The sequence below is a fragment of the Corvus kubaryi genome, unplaced genomic scaffold (assembly GCF_017639235.1).
Source record: "Corvus kubaryi isolate FWS band 111438036 unplaced genomic scaffold, C.kubaryi_AGA036_p1.0 37220, whole genome shotgun sequence".
NCBI lineage: Eukaryota > Metazoa > Chordata > Aves > Passeriformes > Corvidae > Corvus > Corvus kubaryi.
In genome coordinates, this window is record NW_024581063.1 from 829,913 (window position 1) to 849,574 (window position 19,662).

At 58.8% G+C, this 19,662-nt stretch overlaps 3 protein-coding genes across 10 annotated transcripts in view; all 3 read left to right on the plus strand.

The window, feature by feature from the left end:
• The first annotated feature begins 1,656 nt into the window (after positions 1 to 1,656).
• LOC121661977 lies at positions 1,657 to 3,472 on the plus strand. Of its 6 annotated transcripts, none has more exons than XM_042022675.1 (7): positions 1,657 to 1,851; positions 1,990 to 2,007; positions 2,254 to 2,328; positions 2,462 to 2,479; positions 2,714 to 2,951; positions 3,030 to 3,262; positions 3,355 to 3,472. In XM_042022675.1, the coding sequence occupies exons 2-7, from the start codon at positions 1,990 to 1,992 to the stop codon at positions 3,373 to 3,375; spliced, it is 603 nt and encodes a 200-aa protein (XP_041878609.1). In that variant the 5' UTR covers positions 1,657 to 1,851; the 3' UTR covers positions 3,376 to 3,472. The 6 variants fall into 6 exon arrangements, with proteins under 6 accessions (XP_041878609.1, XP_041878612.1, XP_041878611.1 ...); XM_042022678.1 differs by having other exon boundaries at positions 1,659 to 1,851; positions 2,795 to 2,951; XM_042022676.1 differs by having other exon boundaries at positions 1,661 to 1,851; positions 2,750 to 2,951.
• Positions 3,473 to 5,548: 2,076 nt separating this feature from the next.
• Positions 5,549 to 17,406, plus strand: AP3B2 (adaptor related protein complex 3 subunit beta 2). Of its 3 annotated transcripts, XM_042022759.1 has the most exons (29): positions 5,549 to 5,719; positions 8,649 to 8,724; positions 8,836 to 8,910; positions 9,029 to 9,124; positions 9,212 to 9,372; positions 9,486 to 9,552; positions 9,987 to 10,169; positions 10,284 to 10,460; positions 10,694 to 10,791; positions 11,066 to 11,120; positions 11,269 to 11,340; positions 11,506 to 11,568; positions 11,790 to 11,922; positions 12,005 to 12,114; positions 12,188 to 12,364; positions 12,449 to 12,635; positions 12,737 to 12,855; positions 13,075 to 13,186; positions 13,502 to 13,697; positions 13,774 to 13,945; positions 14,031 to 14,085; positions 14,712 to 14,818; positions 14,948 to 15,179; positions 15,285 to 15,369; positions 15,806 to 15,903; positions 16,004 to 16,027; positions 16,567 to 16,705; positions 16,923 to 17,040; positions 17,166 to 17,406. In XM_042022759.1, exons 1-29 carry the CDS (start codon positions 5,607 to 5,609, stop codon positions 17,175 to 17,177), a joined length of 3,312 nt encoding a protein of 1,103 aa, XP_041878693.1. In that variant the 5' UTR covers positions 5,549 to 5,606; the 3' UTR covers positions 17,178 to 17,406. The 3 variants fall into 3 exon arrangements, with proteins under 3 accessions (XP_041878693.1, XP_041878692.1, XP_041878694.1); XM_042022758.1 differs by having other exon boundaries at positions 16,923 to 17,406; XM_042022760.1 differs by lacking the exon at positions 16,004 to 16,027 and having other exon boundaries at positions 5,550 to 5,719; positions 16,923 to 17,406.
• A 467-nt stretch (positions 17,407 to 17,873) lies between these two features.
• The window catches only part of CPEB1 (cytoplasmic polyadenylation element binding protein 1), a 36,937-nt gene continuing 35,148 nt past the window's right edge, over positions 17,874 to 19,662 (plus strand). The window contains exon 1 of the mRNA XM_042022761.1: positions 17,874 to 17,999. Within this exon, the coding sequence (XP_041878695.1) occupies positions 17,940 to 17,999 (60 nt within the window). The 5' untranslated portion in view covers positions 17,874 to 17,939. The remainder of the gene's footprint in view (positions 18,000 to 19,662) is intronic.

Sequence of the window (19,662 nt, forward strand, 5' to 3'; positions counted from 1 at the left end):
CCCTGTTTCTCCATTACACCCAGCTGGGTGCTGTCCCCATGGTGGGCTCCCCATGGAGCAGCACCCTGTCCTCTTCCCGGGGATGAGGGCTCCATGAGCAACCAACTGGGCACTCTTGGGAGCCCAACCCAGCCCTTTTTGGGTGCAGCACGAGCAGGCCTGACGCCACGGCCGAGGGGCTGTGGGTGGTGGGTGGGGGTGAAGGAGCAAATGTTAAAGCCCGAGGCAGGGTCGTGACTCGGCTCGGTGACAGATGCTGGGGCAGATGCCACGGGATTACCCAGCCTAAAACCTTGGGATCTGCCCCCCTTCGCCCCAGCAGGCAGAGAGCGTTTAATTACTAATTTACTAATTACCCAAAGATGCTGGCGATGGGCTTGAGACCTGCGGTCAGGAGCAGCCCCAAGGCTCCAGCCACCCTAATCCCACTCGCTGTGGGGAGCTGGTGGATGCACCCTGGCCAGGGACAGCTTGGCTGGGGACAGTGAGTGACCCAGGGAAGCACCACTGTCCTGGCAGTCCCGCTCCTGTTGGTGACGGCATGGAGTGGTGGGGAATGGGACAGGACAGTGAGGACAAGGAGGAGACAATGGGGACATTGATGGGAATCAAGAGAAGATATTGGGGACCAAGGGGAGACAGTGAGGACCAGAAGGGGATGATGGAGACCAAGAGGAGCTGATGGGGGGGAGGGAAGATGATGGGGACCAAGAGGTGACAACAAGGATCAGGAGGGGGTGATGGGAACAAGGAGGAGGTGATGAGGACTGGGAGGCGATAATGAGGATCAGAGGGGACAATGGGAACCTGGATGTTTTGATGGTGACCCAGAGACAATGACAAATGTGGCGAGCAGGAGGTGACAGCAGTGATGGGGAAGGGATGATGGAGACCAGGACATGACAATAGGGACCATGTGAGGATGATGGGGACCAGGAAGCTGTGAAGGAGATCATGAGGGGGCAGTGGGATGCAATAGGGGTGGATGGAGATCACCGGGGATAGTAAGGGTTGAGATGGGATGATGGGGACTGGGAGGGGAGGATGGGAATGAGAAGGGTGTGATGGGTACATGTGGACAAGACAACAGAGACCAGGAGAGGATGGTGGAGACCAGAAGGAGACAAGACCAACAAGAAGGCGACATGAAGTTCCTGGAGGGTGGTGTGGGACTGGAGGTGGCTGGGAAGGGTTAATGTGGCTGCCTGCACTGAGCCAGGTCCAGGCCAGGCTCAGGTTTCACCTGTAATTAGCTCTTGTTTATTGGAGGCTCCTTGATAAATGATTCTTTGGAGGTTGCCCGATGACAGAGGGTGACAGTGACCCACCTGAGCCCTGCCAAAGCCTTCACTGACCCCCAGCAGCAGGATTAAAGTTTAATGTGACTCCAGAGCTGACCCCGGGCATGCACCACTCTGGGGCCACAGGGCTGGAGATAGGCTGGCGGCCACCTCTAGGACACGGGGCCGGGTACAGGCTGATTGGCCTCCCAGGGCCAGAGGGTTTTGGCACCGAGAAGTGATTTGTCACCAGCCTGGTGGTCACTGGTTACCAGGGCATTGTGGCCACGGGGCTGTTTCATGACTCCTTTGGGGTCACCCACGAGGTTTGTGGATGAAATGTCACACCAGGTTGGGTTTGTCCCCCTGGGACTGGCCCTACAGGATGGGCACAGCGCCATGGTGCAGCCGGTCCGGGCACATTCCCAGGCACCGGTGGGGCCACGTTCGAGTGCCAAGAGCCACCGCGGTGCTCCCGGGGCGGGCTGAGGTCCTGTCCTGCAGCCACTTTTGGAGCAGCGGCAGCTTGGGAAACACGGTGGAGTGAGGGGACCTTGGAGGTGACCCCAAGGTGAGGCAGCAGGGCACAGAACGAGCACCAAGGCCGCAGCTTGGGTTTCAGCAGGGTGACAACTGCGGGGACAGAGGAGTCCCTGAGGTACGGGGTACCTGTCCCCAGCTCTCGGGACATCGTGTTTTCTCCTTGCAGATGAATCTCCTCGCCCAGGTAAAGGGGGAGCTGGCAGGGAGGACACCTGCATCCAGGTGATCCCACCCCTCTGCCATAGCACCCAGTGTCCCTGGACCCCACAGCTGGGTCCTGCCTGGTGCTGGGTCTGGGTTGGGGGGAGGGGATGTGTGGCCTGGGAGGCTGGGCTGAGCTGGGCTGGGTGCTGGCAGAGATGGGTGCTGGCAGGGGAAGGGTGTCAGCAGGGGACAGGTCCCTGTCTTGCCCTGCACCCTCTCCCCACAGGTGAGCTCCCTCCTTCAGACCCTGCAAGCCCCGGACTGGCTGTTCCTCCAGTCCTGGCACTGGCTGGGCTCCTGGGTGAGGCAGGTTTGGGGGTGCTGGCATGGGAACCCCAGCCATGTGCTTGGGCAGGGGGTGGCAGCAGCCCAGGCCTGGGCTGAGCTGTGACACTGGTGCCAGCGGGGCTGACGCAAGGTGTTTGTCCCCCCAGGTGAGCAGCTCCAGGCAGGTAAGTGCTGGCATTGCCCCTGTGCCCTGCACTGCCCGTCTCACCCCCGGCACAACTGGGTCGATTCCTGCACACCCTGCCTTCTCCTCGGCACCCATGGGTGCTTCAGCACTTAGAGGAGGCAGTCCCTTCCCAGGGGGTTTCCATCCATGGAGACCCGAGACCCAAGCTGTGCTTAAGCCACCAAGGATGTGGGATGAGCCAGCAGGACAGTGATGCAGCTGGTGTCCCCAGGGCACCGGTGGCCCTGAAACACGGCTGGGTCCCCAGGCAGTGACTGGGGCAGTGACCACAGCAGGGTTCTTCCTCTGCGAGGGGCTGCTGGGACAACACTTTGACATGGTCCCCAACGGGGTGGCTGAGCCCCAGCCCGGGGACCTCTTCCTCTTCCCGCTGGCCTCCGGGGGCCCTGGCTGGTGGGGCGCCCACGCTGGCATCTACTGCGGTGACGGGGAGATCATCCACCTGGAAGGTGAGCCCCAGGAGGTGTCACGGCATGGGGACATCCCCACGGAAGGGACATGGGGTACAGAGCCCACTTTGCCCGCAGGCAGCTCAGGGACATCGCCATCAGGCATCGTGGCCAAGCATGGCAAGAGCCACCTCCTGCGGACACGGGGCCCGGCCAAGGTGCTCCGGAGGAGGAGAGAGCTGGATGTGGCTGCCCTACAGCGGCGGATCCAGGCGGCCATGGACCAGCCGGTGGAGTACGATACCATCACCTGCAACTGCATCCACTTCGCCCTCGCCCTCCTGGGGCTGGGCCACCTTGCTGGTGCCATGGTGGGTGCTACCACCAGATCAGATCAGGTGCCACCACGCTGGGACACCCTGGCACCTGCTCCAGCCAAGTGTCACCAAACCTTTTTTCCCAGGTGTCTCCAGCACTGCAGTGATGGAGGTGACAGAGCTCCTGGGGAACGTGTGGGGCTGGAGCATCCTTCCCTGGGGACCAGAACTTCACCAATGTGGCAATAAACAGATGCATGGAAACCCTGTGCCAGCCCTGTTTGATTTGTTGTTTTCTCACTTTTCCCAGAAGCTGCTGTCAAGTGATGTCCCACCTTGACACACCTTGAGGGGAGAGGCTGCTCTTTGCTCTCCATGGCCTCCTGAGACAACATCTGCCTCTTTCATTGCTGGCATTTAATTTTGAGCATAAAAATGAGTATTCTGTGGGCTTCTGGGCCGAAAGGCTGGATCAGGTTTGGCTGGAGGTTGGTCGTGAACCCCAGGGGTCAACTCTGTGTCCAGTCCTGGTCAACATCTTCATTTTTGGTCCTGTTGATGGGGTAGAGTGTGGCTGCAGTGAGGGGGGAGTGAGTCACCAACCCATGGTGATCCTGGCACCCCTGGAGGGCTGGGTCCTGTGCTGGCCTCTCCAGTATGAGAGACGGGGACATACTGGAGAGACACCACAAAGGGCCACCAAGGGTCTGGAGCATTTCCCATAGGAAGGGAAGCTGAAAGAGCTGGGGCAGTTCAGCAGGGAGAAGGGAATGTCCAGTGGGATTTTATCAGTGTTTATGGGGGGGAAAGAAGGTGGAGTCTGGCTCTTCTCTGCGTCTCCTGAGGATTGGTGTCTCCAGGAGAGCAGCAGGGCCCCCAGGGAAGTTCTGAGACCCAAGCAGGGTTGAGGTCCCTGGGAGGGCTGGAGTGGGTGTGTCCCCTTTCTCTGTGCTGGAGATTAATTGCTGTCCATTAATTAGATGCTTTACTCAATTCTGCTACTTGAACCACGGCCATTTTCCCTTGCTGCCTCACTGCTGTGGGATGGGGTGAGTGCCGCCCCATCCACACCAGCTCCGGGGTTGGTCAGCTGCCTGGAGAAATAATAGCAGGAATATCTGCCAATAGTGTAAAGCACCTGGGAAAAATCAAAGAAATGCAAACAAAATCTCAACTATAATAATATCAATAATGATATCTGTAATAGCTATAATTTATAGTAATATGTTATATAAAAATATCTATGAAACACCACCATATGTATAGTCATATCTGTAGTAATATCTAATATTTACATTTGTATTTATTAACATCTGTAGTATAGTTAATATATGATAATATATCTAGTATATGGTAATACCTACCGTTATTGATAACAATATATAATATAAACTAAGATATCTATAACAATATCTATAAGAATAGTATAAATTAATATGATAGCTAATATATAATACATAATAATTCAGATATCATACAGCACATATACTATTGTGTGGAATATAGATAATAAAATATTGAATTTTATAATACAGTAGATAATATACAATACACAATATGTAATATATACTACATTATATACTATATAATACAATTAATCTAATCTGCAATATAATATAACATAGTATAACATTGCATCTATAACATATAGCATATATAACATATTGCATATATTACATCGTATATAAACTGTAGAATGGTTTATGGGTTAACTATAAAACAGTATGATTGAATATGGCAAATATATAGTATTGCAAAATTAATGCAATCTGTAATATATTATAATGTAATGTAGTAAATAACATGCAATATATGGTATACAGTATGCAGCATGCAATAGAATACATAAATTATATATGATATATAATATATTAAGCGTATATTATGTGTACTGCACACAGTGCTATGTATAAAACAATAACGTATAAAATAATAATGTAACGTAATATAGTATGATAAAATAATACATATTATAACACCCGAACGTATAACATTGTTCAGTATAATGTAATCTATTTTAAATATGTCTGATTATAATCACACACAATAATGCCTATTAGTGTAATTGTAGATTTTCATGATTCTGGACTGGTGCGATGTGTGCGGCTGTGAGCTCAGTGACAGCCACTATATCACAGCCATGTCCCCACACTGCTCCTCCTAAAATCACCCGTGTCCCGCTCCCAAACGTGAGCAGGAGCGGGGCTGCGGGGCTGGGGGGCTGCGGGGCAGGGACCCTCTGGGGGCGCAGAGCCCCCCGCGCTCCCGCTCCCGATGTCGGCGGGGGTCGATCCAGGCGGGCGCTGCCCCCGGCCCGGGGCCGGGCCCGTCCCCGCCCGCGCTGACATCAGTTCCCGCGTCCCCCCCGCATCCCGCATCCCGCATCCCTCCCGCCGCCATGGCCGCCAGCCCGGCCTACGGCGAGGAGAAGGGCGGCTCCTCCAGCCTGGGCGAGCCCGAGTACGGCCACGACCCCGCCAGCGGCGGCATCTTCTCCTCCGACTACAAGAGGTGGGGACAATGCGGGCACAGGGGACAAGGACGAGCCTGCCCGTGTGGCCGCCACCGCAGGCCTTCGCCGCCGTTCTCGGCGGGGACGTGGTACCGGAGCAGCGGCTGGAGCGGCCCCGGCGTGGGGACGGGGACGGGGATGGGGATGAGGATGAGGATGAGGATGGTGATGGGGATGTGGATAGGGATAAGGACGGGGATGGGGTCAGGGATGGGGACGAGGATGAGGATGAGGATGGTGATGGGGATGTGGATAGGGATAAGGACGGGGATGGGGTCAGGGATGGGGACAGGGGATGCGGTCACGTCGCCGCCACCGTCATTGCGGGTTGCAAAGGCCGGAGAGGGTTTTGTGGGAACACCGCGGGATTTTGGAGCTGGTGTGGTTGAGGGAGACGTGCGGGGACCCCCTTTGAACCTCCCGCCCTCAGGCTGGGGCATCCCGGGCACGGTGTTCCCCCCAACGGGATCTGCTGGCTCCTGTGGCTCTCCTGAGCTGACACCCCCCCACCGCATCGAGGTTCCAAACGGGGGGGGGGGGGGGGGCGTTGAGGAATGTCACCCCTGCGTGGGAGAGGCTGCTGGGGGGGCAGGGGTGAAGAGGGATGGGGGGGATGTGTGCTCCTGGAGCTGCAGGAATGTCTCATTGCCCTCCCTACCGTGTCAGTGTCCCCCAGTCTGGCAGTGTCCCCCCCTCTGATGCCCCAGCAGGAAATCACTGTCTGACAGTGTCACTCTCTCTCCCCCTGGCCATGTCCCCCCGTCCAGCAGTGTCCCCTCCATCCCTGGCCCTGTGGTATTATCCCCCGTTATGACAGTGTCCCTCCAGTCCTGATTCCCTGGCAGTGTCCCCCACTTTGAATGCGTACCCCATCCTGACCTCTTGGCAGTGTCCCCAGTCTGGGAGTGTCCCCTCTCCCTCTATTCCTCCCTAATGCTAAAGAGTGTCCCCCATTGTGGATGTGTCCCTGATTTGTGACGTGCTGGCAGTGTCCCCATCTCACTGGGTCCCCCCTTCCCTGAACTCCTGGCAGTGTCCCCTTCTCTCTGATACCCTGGCAATGTCCCCCAGCACGACAGTGTCCACCCAGTCCTGAGCCCCTGGCACTGTCCCCCACTCTGGATGTGCCCTCCACCCATGACCTGCTAGCAGTATCCCCATCTCATAGTGTCCCCTCCTTTCCTGACCCCTGGGCAGTGTCCTTTGCCCTGTCTGGCAGTGTCACACTCCCTACCCCTGGCTGTGTCCCCCAATATGACAGTTTCCCCCAACCCTGATCCACTGGCACTGTCCTCCAGTCTGGCAGTGCCCTCCATCCATGACCCACTGGCAGTGTCCTGATCTCAGAGTGTGTGCCCCTTCCATGAGCTCCTGGCAGTGTCCCCCAGTTTGGTCAAGTCTCCCCCTCTCTGACCCCTCCTTGGCAATGTCTTCTGGCCTGGAAGTGCTCCCCTGCTCCCCACATCTGCCAGTGTTCCCTGACCTCCACGGGCAGTGTCCCCCACTCTGGCAGCCTCCCCCAGCCCTGACACCCTGGCTGTGTCCCTCAGTCTGTCCAGGCTACCTCAGTGATCTGCCATCAGTGTCTCCCACTCTGGCAGTGTCACCACCCTCACAGCAGTGTCCTCTTACTCCTGACCTCCTGGCAGTGTCCCCCACACCCACAGGGTCCCTATAATCTGCATGCTGCCCTTCACCAGAGCCACACCAGGTCTGCCACCACTCCTGCGAGCCATCCATGGCATCCATGGCACACGGGGCAAGACAAATGCACCAAGTGTGACCCCACCACCCAGGTGGGACACCCACAGGTGCCCCATCATGCCACCCTACCACCTAGGTGGGTGTCCCACCATGATGTGCGTTCCCTGCCCAGGACTGAGCCACTCAGCACTGGGGAAGGAGCTCCCTGCAGTGTTCCCAAGTCCCAGCTGCAGGTCAGATGTCACTTCGGATGTGACATCACAAGTTGGCCTCATCCACTGGGAAGGGCGTCCTGATCGAGGCTGCAACCCAACCCCAACCACAGCATCAGGTTTCAGCCGGCTGTGCAGAGGAGCGGGGCCACAGCCCTGTCACCATCCCCAGGGCCACTACCCCCAGCCAAAGCCATGATGTCCTTGCCGCCAGTGCAGAAGCTGCTGCAGCAGCTACCAGTGGGGCCAGCTGGCTGGCCGAAAACACCAGAGGGTGGTGATGTGGCTGAGGAGGTGACAAGCCCGGTGCTGGCCACCGAGGCTGGACAACCCACCTGCTACAGCGCCCTGCGAGCTGATGAGCTGCGGCCACTCGCCGGCACCGAGCCCGCAGTGGACACTGGCACCGGGCCACCACCGCGGTAAGACTCCCCTGAGGAGCCCCCCCGGACCCTCTGGTGATGGTGGCTCTGGCCAAGCATCATCCCATGGGTGTCACCCTCAGCTGCTGCAGGTAGACACAGCCTTGCAGGTGCCCCCAGTTTGGGGGGGACCAGTGTCCCTGAGAAAAGAGGACAGTGGTGACAACTTTACAAAAGGCTGGTGGCATTTTCCCAGTCCTGGGAGGGGACAGGGAAAGGGCTTTTCGTCAGGGTGTGCTGGCACATCCATGCCACTATGTCCATGAGGGGACAAGGGACACCCACCCAAGCCAGGATGAAGCTGGTGATGGGCACCTGTGATTTAGTGACAATGTAGGGTGACAACCACAGCCAGGATGGGACGGGGTTCTCGTCCCAGTGCCTGGGATGGGGATGGCGCTGGGTGCCAGCACCATGCCAGTCCCTCTGGTTCCTCTTTCACCTGGCTGTAACCCAACTCCTGTCCCCATAAATATTTCATGGCAAAGGGTTGGATTGCCGGCCTGATGGCAGGCTGGGAGCAGAAAAAAAGGACTAAAACCAGGTAAAAATGTGAAAATGGGAATTTTTTTCCCCTTGGTGTGGTTCAGGCATGATGACCTCAAGGAGATGCTTGACAGCAACAAGGATTCACTCAAGCTGGAGGCCATGAAGAGGATTGTGGCGGTGGGTGTTGCTGTCACTGGTGGGGACCACTGCTGGTGCCGAGCTGTGTCACGTTGTACCGGCCCCTGCCATGCCAGCTGCCCAGTGTCACACCACTTCTTTTCCCCCTAGATGATTGCCCGGGGTAAAAACGCCTCTGATCTCTTCCCAGCTGTGGTGAAAAACGTTGCCTGCAAGAACATTGAGGTGAGGAAGATCTTGGGTGGCCCTGGCAGCATCCCAGGGTCTGGGACTTTCCCTGTAGGAGAGTTTTGGGGATTGCCTGGGTTTTGGGGGGCTCTGAGGTGGCACCTTCACCCTGCAGGTGAAAAAGCTGGTGTACGTGTACCTGGTGCGCTATGCAGAGGAGCAGCAGGATCTGGCCCTGCTCTCCATCTCCACCTTCCAGCGAGGACTCAAGGTGAGCTGGTTTGGGGACCCAGGGGAGGTCTGGGGGAGCACTGAGCCCTCCCCAGATGCACTGCAGCTCCCCATATGTCCCCCACAGGACCCCAACCAGCTGATCCGCGCCAGCGCCCTGCGGGTCCTGTCCAGCATCCGTGTGCCCATCATCGTGCCCATCATGATGTTGGCCATCAAGGAGGCTGCCTCGGACATGTCTCCGTACGTGCGCAAGACGGCCGCCCATGCCATCCCCAAGCTGTACAGGTAATGGAGGGGTCAGCTGCTAAATGTAGGGTATAAGGGTCTTGGCTGCTTGGTACAGGCAGGGATGGGGAGGAGTTTGGTCCAGCATCACCTGCCCTGCTCCTCCCTCACAGCCTCGACTCAGACCAGAAGGACCAGCTCATTGAAGTGATCGAGAAGCTGCTGGCGGACAAGACCACGGTGAGCAGGCTGCTGTGTCTCCCCCACCTCTAAATCTGGGAACATCACTGGCCTGGTGTCCTCATGGGGATGGAGATGTTCCCACCAAACTGGTGTCATCTTGGGGATCCCCAAAGGGCTGGCATCCTCATGGGGATGCCACTGTCCCCACTGATCCAGCATCCTCACAGGAATGCAGATGTTCCCACCAAATTAGTGTCCTTGTGAGGATGAAGCCATCCCTGGAGAGCTGGCATCCTTGTGGGAGTGCTGCTGTCCCTAACAGGCCAACATCCTCATGGGGAATCCACCAACTCCATTGAGCTGGCATCCCTACAAGGAAGGGTTTCCCACTAAACCAGCACCCTCACGGAGATGCCACCATCCCCTCCAAACCAGCATCTTGTTGACGATGCCACCACTCCAGTGAGTCACCCCAGGCTTTCCCTCCACAGCTGGTGGCTGGCAGCGTGGTAATGGCATTCGAGGAGGTGTGCCCAGAGCGCATAGACCTCATCCACAAGAACTACCGCAAGCTCTGCAACCTGCTCATCGATGTGGAGGAGTGGGGGCAGGTGGTCATCATCAACATGCTGACCCGCTATGCCCGCACCCAGTTCCTCAGTCCCAACCAGAACGTGAGTTCGGAGTACAGGATGCCCTGAGAGCCTTGGGGTGTCCTGGGAGCCCCGAGGGAGGTGGGGTGAAGGGGGACTGCTCTTGGGGATGCAAAGAGTCCTACCTGCCAGCAGGAGTCCTTGCTGGAGGAGAACACTGAGAAGGCTTTCTATGGCTCAGAGGAGGAGGACACCAAGGACGCCAAGGCAGAGGCAGCCTCGTTGGCCAAGCGCAAGCCCTATGTCATGGACCCCGACCACCGCCTGCTCCTGCGCAACACCAAGCCCCTGCTGCAGAGCCGCAATGCCGCGGTGAGACCCTCACTCCCACCCTGTTTGTCCCCCAGGGCACCGGTGGTGTCAATCAGCCTGGGCTTATGATGTTCCCACGGCCAAGGACTCACTGGGGCGCTTGAGGGACACCCAGGGATGGGTGTCCGCAGGGTCAGGCTACCTCCAGGTGCTGAGGGTGGGACTGGGGGACACGGCCATTCCTCAGGGTGTCCCCCATTCCCACCAGGTGACATTTGGGTTTGTGTCCATAGGTGGTGATGGCTGTGGCACAGCTCTACTTCCACCTGGCACCCAAGGCAGAGGTTGGAGTCATTGCCAAGGCGCTGGTACGGCTTCTGCGGAGTCACAGGTCTGTGACACTGGGGTTGTGGTGGTCTCCTACCCCTCCACCCTAGTTGTTGAAACACATGGGGAGCTCTAAGACCCTGTGAGAGACCCCCAAAAAGCCCATCCCTGGAGGGACATCAGGTTGGAGGCCTTTTTGGGCTGGCCCAGTCCAGACATGGGGTGACAACATCTTGGTAGTACCAGCCTGGTGGTGGATCCTGGCCCGTATTCACAGGGACTTGCTGAGGGTGTCTGGTCCTGTCCCACTGATGGTGGTCCCCTCTTTGTCCCCACAGCGAGGTGCAGTATGTTGTGCTGCAGAATGTGGCCACCATGTCCATCAAGCGGCGGGTGAGTCTCAGACTTGGTGTGGGAGGAGCTGACGCTGTTGACTCTGGAGCGAGATGACGATTAGCCAGCAAGGTCACCAGAGCTTGGAGGTGGCCTTGGCAAGGTGGGGGGACAGAGATGGCACTAATGTCTCTGGCTGTGCATGCAGGGGATGTTTGAGCCCTATCTGAAGAGTTTCTACATCCGCTCCACGGACCCCACGCAGATCAAGATCCTCAAGGTGAGCTGGAAACACCCGGCAGAACCTGTCAGGGGTGGCTTTGGGGCTTCATGAAGCCTTTTCCTTGGGTCAGGTGTCCTTATGCCCTGGGGGCAGGAGAACAGCCAGGCCCCTGTGCCCTGTCACCATGCCCCTATGCTGCCGATCTCGTCCTCTTTCCCACAGCTGGAGGTCCTCACCAACCTGGCCAATGAGACCAACATCTCCACCATCCTGCGGGAGTTCCAGGTATGCCACCGCCATACTGAGGCTGCCACCCTGGCATGGCTCTTGGTGCCAAACCACCACCATGGAGGGGGCAGAGGAGAGCCCCTCCAGGAGGAGTGGGCTGAGGCCATGCCAACCCCATCAGTGGTTCCAAAGGGCCCCAATGTGTGACAACCACCAGGGGGGATGCCCGTCACTGGCACATGGGTGACATGTCATGTGTGCCCTCCATGCCTGTGCAGACCTACATCCGCAGCATGGACAAGGACTTTGTGGCGGCCACCATCCAAGCCATCGGGCGCTGTGCTACCAACATCGGGAAGGTGCGGGACACCTGCCTCAATGGCCTGGTCCAGCTCCTCTCCAACAGGGATGGTAAGTGCACACAGCAGGGGTGAAACAGGAGCTCCGTTGCTCTCAGGGCAGGGCCTCGCTGAGGCCGGGTGTCTGCCCGCAGAGCTGGTGGTGGCTGAATCCGTGGTGGTCATCAAAAAGCTGCTGCAGATGCAGCCCGCCCAGCACAGTGAGATCATCAAGCACATGGCCAAGCTCACGGACAACATCCAGGTGGGTTGGGGTGTTGCTGACCCACAGGAGCAGGGAATGGCAGCAGTGCCACATGTCCGAGGGCATTTCACAGGTGCCAATGGCGCGGGCCAGCATCTTGTGGCTCATCGGTGAGTACTGCGAGCACGTGCCCAAGATCGCGCCTGATGTGCTGCGCAAGATGGCCAAGTCCTTCACCAACGAGGAGGACATTGTCAAGCTGCAGGTCATCAATCTGGCAGCTAAGCTCTACCTGACCAACTCCAAGCAGGTACCAGGGGTGTGATCCTATGGTGTGCCTCAGTTTCCCTGTCAGGGAGGGAGAGGCCAGCCCTGAGCATGTTCTCTGCCACAGAGCAAGCTGCTGACCCAGTACGTCCTCAACTTGGCCAAGTATGATCAGAATTACGACATCCGCGACCGGGCTCGCTTCATCCGCCAGCTCATCGTGCCCACCGAGAAGAGCGGGGCCCTCAATAAGTATGCCAAGAAGCTTTTCCTGGCCCAAAAACCAGCTCCCATCTTGGAGTCCTCCTTCAAAGGTACCCATCCCTGGTCACGGGGCATTGGGACACGGGGCCAGCTGTCACCACAATGCTGCATAGCTGTCCCTGAGCTGCTGCCTCCTCTCACCTCATTGTAGATCGGGACCATTTCCAACTGGGCTCCCTGTCCCATCTACTCAATGCTAAGGCTGTGGGCTACCAGGAGCTGCCCGACTGGCCGGACGAGGCCCCTGATCCCTCCGTGAGGAACGTGGAGGTGCGTGGAGCACCCTGGGTGCATGGGGGAGGAGGGGCCAAGGTGGGGACACTGTCTCAAGTTCTTGGAAGAGCCCCAGAAGGTGCCCAGGTACTGCTCACCTGCCCCCGTTCCCTCCCTAGTGCTCACACATCCGCTTGGGGATGGGGGGACAAGGGTGGCTGTTTGGATCCCCCAGTCATGGGTGATGGCTCTGCTCCATCAACCCTGTGCCAGCAGGTTCCTGAGTGGACCAAGTGCACCAGCCGGGAGAAGAGGAAGGAGAAGGTGGAGAAGCCTTTCTACTCTGACTCAGAGGGCGAGTCAGGGCCCACAGAGTCGGCAGACAGTGGTGAGGACCTGATGGCATGAGACATTGGGCAGTGGTCACTGTGGCCATCAGGCAGGTGCCACAATGGTGGGGCATTGGACAGGGGACATGAGAGTGGGGACACCCCATCACGGGAGGGACATGGCAGGAGATGTGGAGGGATGCAGTGGTGGGCAGTGGGGATGCAGTGGAATGCAGTGGGACTATGCAGGGATGCAGTGGAGAGGCAGCAGCAGGTGTGGGGATGCAGTGGAGGATGGAGGATGTAGTGGGATGAAGTGGGAGATGGGGGAATGTGGGGGGGCACAGCAGCAGGGCTGAGCTGTGCCCCCACAGAGCCTGAGTCCAGCAGTGAAGAGAGTGGCAGCAGCAGCTCTGGCAGCTCCAGCTCTGGCAGCGAGGAGGAGGAGGAAGAAGAGGAGGAGGAAGATAGCGGGGAGCAGTCAGAGGACAAGGAGGAGGAAGAGGAGAAGAGGCCGAAGAGGAAGGACAAGGAACGTTCCCATAAAGCAGTCTCAGGGAGCGCGGGCAGGTACCCCCTGGGAAGGCGGGGGGGTGCTCCCAGTGAAACCCCCACCCCAGCCCCCTGAGCTGGGCTCTCCCCGCAGCCCCAGCGAGGAAGAGGAGGAGGAGGAAGGGGCAAAGAAGGCCAAGAAGAAGAAGGCCTCTCAGGGGAGGAAGGGCCGTGCCGAAACCTCATCAGAGGAGGCCAGCACCTCCGAGAGCAGCTCCTCCGGCTCCGACTCGGGCTCTGAGGCAGAGGCCAAGCGGAGGAAGGCGGTGAGGGCTGGGATGGGCTGGGATGGGGGGCAGCACAGGGATACCTGGACCCCCTATTGAACCCCCCACCTCTGCCCTCCTGCAGCCCCCCAGCAGCAAGGCCGGCCCCAAGGAGATCTCCCTGCTTGACCTGGATGACTGTGAGTGGCTGCCCGGAACATGCAAATGGCTGTGGTGGTGCTGCTGGGGAAACTGAGGCATGAGCACGCACCCCAATGTGATCAGGACTCCATGGGTCCTTTGGGAGCTGCAGAGTTGGGACAAGGACAGGTGTGGTGAGGGGCCCTTGTCCCCAGAGGATGGCTGTGGGACAGGCTGTGCCCATGGGATTGTCCCCATGTGGCTGTGCACAAGGACAGCCTACAGGGTTGTGTCTAGACCAATGGAGTTCTGCCAGTGGGCTGTCCTTGTGTGGCTCTCCCCATGGCACTATGCCACCAGGGCTGTCCCCACATGGCTGTCCCCATGAGGCTGTCCCCATGGAGTTGTGCCCATGGCACTATGCCACCAGGGCTGTCCCCACATGGCTGTCCCCATGAGGCTGTCCCCATGGGACAATGCCACCAGGGCTGTCCCCACATGGCTGTCCCCATGTGGTTGTTCCCATGGAGCTGTGCCACCAGGGCTGTCCCGATGCCATTGTCCCCATGGAGCTGAGCCATTAGAACTGTCCCTGTGGGTGTCCCCATGGGGCTATGCCACCAGGTCTGTCCCCATGGGACTGTGAGCTCTGTTAACCCTTTCCTCCCCCCTCCCCACCCTGCAGTCACACCCCCTCCTCCCCAGCCCATCCCCTCCAGCAGCATCGTTTCCACCAGCCTGGTGACCGACCTGGAGGGCCTCACTCTCACCGACACCTCCCTGACGCCCACCGTAAGTGTCCCTCATGCCCTCCCTGGGGGGGTCCCAGGCCCTCTGTCACCTGTGGGGGTCTCCTGGGCCCCCTGCCACCTACAGGGGTTGCAGGGAGCGCTTAGCAGCCCCTGCTGTCCCCCGGTGCAGCTGCTGAGCCCGGCGTTCAGTGCGGTGAAGACCTACGAGCTGCTGCACCGCATGGCAGGCGAGGGGCTCGCAGTTGAGTACTGCTTCAGCCGCCGGCCCTTCCCGGGAGACCCCCACATGGTGGCCGTCCAGATCCAGATCTCCAACAACACTGACACCGAGGTGAAGAACCTGCGAGTCAACGAACCCAAGCCCCTCTCTGGCATGCGGATACAGGAGTTCCCTGAGATCGGTATGGCATGGCACGGCATGGCACGGCATGGCCGTACCGCTGTGGGAGAATGGGGACAGGGGTTGGGTGGGAACGTGGGATATAATGGCAGCTCTGTGGTTCCAGAGCGCCTGGCACCAGGGGACACAGCCAGCGTGGTGATGGGCATCGACTTCTGTGACTCCACCCAGGCAGCAAACTTCCAGCTGTGGTGAGCATCTGGCACCGGGCAGGGCAGGATGGGTGTCCCCAGGGATCAGGGCGTCAGGTGCTCCAGAGATGGGGAAAGTGGGATAGGTACCAACATCCCTCCAAGTAGCAGGGGACAGGGGACAGCAGAAACAGGGCATGGGGTATCCCAGGGGATGAAGGACAGCAGGACAGGCACCAGGGTCCCTCCAGGGGAGAGGAGACACTTGGATGGATGTGGGGTGGTTGGGGGACAGCAAGAAATGCACAGGGATTCCTGCAGGGGACAAGGAGGCAGCAGCAGCTTCAGGTCCAGCCTGACAGGTTCCCCCCATTCCTGAGCCCTTTTGTGTCACAGTTTCCCCTGGCCACCCCTGCCCAGGGCAGAGATGGGAAGCAGGACGTGGAGAGAGGACATATTCTGAGCGCGTGCCCCTCTCACCCGCCTGTCTCCCCAGCACTCACACACGCCAGTTCTACGTCTCCATCCAGCCGCCTGTGGGGGAGCTCATGGCCCCCGTCTTCATGAGTGAGAACGAGTTCAAGAAGGAGCAGGGTGAGTGGGGTCAGCGATGGGGACAGGGCGCTGCACGGGCAGCCACCACTGACACTCACTCCCAATTTTGTCCCCTCTGCCGCCCTCGCTGTGGCCCTAGAGCACCTGGCACGGCCGGGTGAGGGTAAGTGGCCGCTCGGCCGGCCCCTAGACTAGCTCTGCTCCCCTCACTCCCTCCTGCACCCCCAGCCTGCGGGTTGGGGTGAGCACACTGGTGCCGGGGTGGCCTTGTTGGGTCCCCCCAAAGCGTGAAGGGCTCGTTCCACCCCTGGCGCTCCCAGAACTGTGTCCGGTGAGTGACGCCCTGTGTCCCTGTGCTCCTGGATCAGCACATCCCCACCCTGCCCACACAGATGGGGGCTGTGTTGGGGGGGGTGCACGGTGCCCTGCAGCACCTGGCCCCATTGCTGCCACTGTCCAGAGGAGCCCATCCCCAGGGACGTAGCTGCTGCCACCAGGCAGAGACATGGGGATGAGCCCAGGAAGGGTCATGAAGGATTTTCCCAAATCCACTGACTCCTGAACCAAGAGCAAGCAGAGCAGCCAGCTCAGGATGTCATAGGGAACGCAGGGAGCTGGAGGGGCTTGCTTTGGGCATGTCAAAGCAGGGCCCAGTAGGGTGTGTGGCCAGAGACAGGCAGGTGCTTCTGTTATCTGCTCTAGGGAAGCTGATGGGCATGAGCGAGATCACAGAGAAGCTGACGCTGCCTGAGAAATGCCGGAGTGACCACACCATTGTCCAGCAAGTGACCTCAGCTGCCAATGTGGGCCGCGTGCCCTGTGGTGCCAGCAACGAGTACAGGTAGCTGGACCCCCACACCTGGATCAGTTCCCACCCAAATCACAGTGGGGACACTCAGGGCTTCCTTTAGGACAAGGAGCCTGCATGAACCCAAACGTGACAGTGTGACAGTGGCCGTGGGTGGCAGGCACCTGCTTGTCCCCACCGGAGCATCCCATGGGACCAGAGGGTGACAGGGGACAGCTTACCTTGAAGCCCTGTGTTCACCACCCAACAGGTTCGCGGCCAAGACGGTGACAAGCGGGAGCCTGGTGCTCATCACCCTGGAGCGGCGGGAGGGCTCCACGGCCCAGCTGACCATCAACAGCGAGAAGATGGTCATCGGCACCATGCTGGTGAAGGACATCATCCAGGCCCTGGCACAGTGACAGCCGGGCCCTTCTGCACCCACGGCCCTGCCCTCCCACCCCTTCTGCCCCATGCCACTCCCCAAAACACTCCCTGCCCCCGTTTCTGCCAGGTTATTCCCTGACCCGATCCCAAAACGGGCGGCAGGCAGCGACCCCCGGGCCGGCTTTGCTGCTGAGTGGATGGAGCAGAATGCGGCAGATGGGATGCAGGGAGATGTCCTACTCGGAAGGGCAGAAGCGGTTCCAGCCCCCATGGAGCACAATGTGCCCCCAGTCCCTCACCATCATCTCCCAATGTAACCCTTATTTATTATGTCCAGGATCTCCCAATAAAGCTCTTCTCCAACCTGCTCCCTTTCCCTCTTCTGCTCTGTGTGCTCATCGACCCCAGATTCCCCCCATGCCGGGCTCTGCCAGCCTCCCCAGAGAAGCCACGGGGGACATCAGGGGACCAGCCATCCCTTAGGTGACTGGAAACATGCAGAGTCTCCCAGGGGTGGGTGGCTGCTGGAGAAAACCAGGCACATGGCGTCGGGGTGAAGCCCTTGGGGCAGGAGGTGCTCAGTTGGACCAGAGATCTGAGGAGTCCTGGGAGGGTTCCAGCTATTTATTCAAGGCAGAATTGCTCATGCTTCAACCGCAGAAATACCTGCTACGTCAGGGCTGGGTCTGTTCTGCAGTGTCACTGGAGGGATTCCTGGGGCCAGCTCTGGGAGGCTTTTCATCTCCAAACCGGGATTACAGAAAAAAAGGAAGGAAATCTGACTCTTTATTAAGATCTCTCCTCCCAGCACCCTCCCAGGGTGGGATTTCAGAGAGCGCTGGCTCTCTCCATCCAAAGCTGCAGCCCAGCGCAGAGCCAGGCCTGGCACCAGAGGCAGAGGATGAGCAAAGGACGTGCAGGAAGGTCTGAACCCCGAACCGCCTCCGCTGCCACAAAAAGGGTGAGGGGCTTTCTGCTTTTTCTGGGTAAGAGATGGAAAAACCACCTTTATGTTTTCTGACGGGTGAGGAATCCCTGGCTGGAGCAGCAGCACCAACCACTGGGTGTCAAGATCCACAGGGAAAAGCCCATTCCTACAAGGACAGGGACTGGAGCCTAAGCTGTCTAGCACTTGAGGGGGGAGGATGCAGCTGGGAGCCACAGTGATGCCACCAAGCTATTTCCCTTAGGGAGGCTGATTTAACCCTTGGGGTCCCATCCCTTCATGGGCTCAGCGAGCATCATAGCCTGTGTGTGGAGAGATGCCAGCACACTGAGGCTGCCCTTGGGGACCCCACTTTAAGCCCCTGGGAGTCCCATTCCCTCATGGGGGCTCAGGGAGCACACAGCCTGTGTGTGGGAGCTGCCAGCACTGAGGTGTCCCTACGAGGGAGGCTGCAGCCAGGTATCCCAGTGCCACCACCCCATTCCCCTTAGGGGGACTGAATTAAGCCCTTGGGGGTCTCATTCCCCCCTGGGGAGCCCTGAGCGTGCTGAGCCTGTGTATGGAGAGCTGCTGGAGCCAAGGGGGCTCTGGAAGGGCTAAAGCCAGGCACCACAGCACTGCCACCACCCCATTTCCCTCGGAGAACCCATTCTAACCCCTTTGGGTCCCATTCCCCTCAGAGCGGGCTCACTGAGCGCCCAGCCTGTGTGTGGCAAGTGGCTGGCATTGAGGTGGCCCTGGGGGTGCTGAAGCTGAGAGCCGCAGCACTGCCACCATTCCAGTACTTCAGAGGAGCTGATTTAAGTCCTTAGGGGTCACGATTTTAGCCCTTGGGAATCCCATTCCCCTCAGAGTGGGCTTAGCGAGCATCCCCGTCTGTGTGTGGGAGCTGACAGCGCTGAGGTGTCCCTGTGAAGGCTCCAGATGGACACTGCAGTGCCACCACCACCCCATTCCCCTTACGGGGACTGATTTAACCCCTCCGGGGGACTCATTCCCCCATGGGGTGCTCAGTGAGCGCCACAGCCAGTGAGTGAAGAGCCACTGGCCCTGAGGTGTCCCTCAGAGGGCTCCATGCAGGCACCACCATGCCATCACTCCACTCCCTTTAGAGGGGCTCGTTTAACCCCTTGGGGGTCCCATCCCTTCACAGGGGTTACAGTGAGTGCCACAGCCCATGTGTAGGAGCTGCCAGCACTGAGGATGCCCTTGGAGAACCCCATCTTTAGCTGTGGGGTGTCCCATCCCCTCAGAGGGGGCTCAGCGAGTGCCACAACCTGTGTATGGAGAGATGCTGGTGCTGAGGCACTGCCACCAACATATTGCCCTCATGGGGGGGTTCATTTAAGAGACCTTTGGGGGTCTCACCCCCTCAGAAGCAGCACAGTGAGCGCCACAGCCCATGCATAGAGAGCTGCTGGCACTAAGACGTCCTCAGAGGGGCTCCAGCCAGGCAGTGCCACCATTGCATTCCCATAAGAGGGACTGATTTAAGCCCTTGGAGATCCCATCCTCTCACAGGGGGCTCAGTGAGCATCACAGCGCTTGTGTGGGGGCTGCCAGCACTGAGGCTGCTCTTGGGGAACCCCATTCCCCTTGATAGGAAAGATATCTGCTCATGTCTTTACAAGCAATTCCATGGCTGAGGGTACGGGTGTTAAGGTCTTTGAAATGGCTC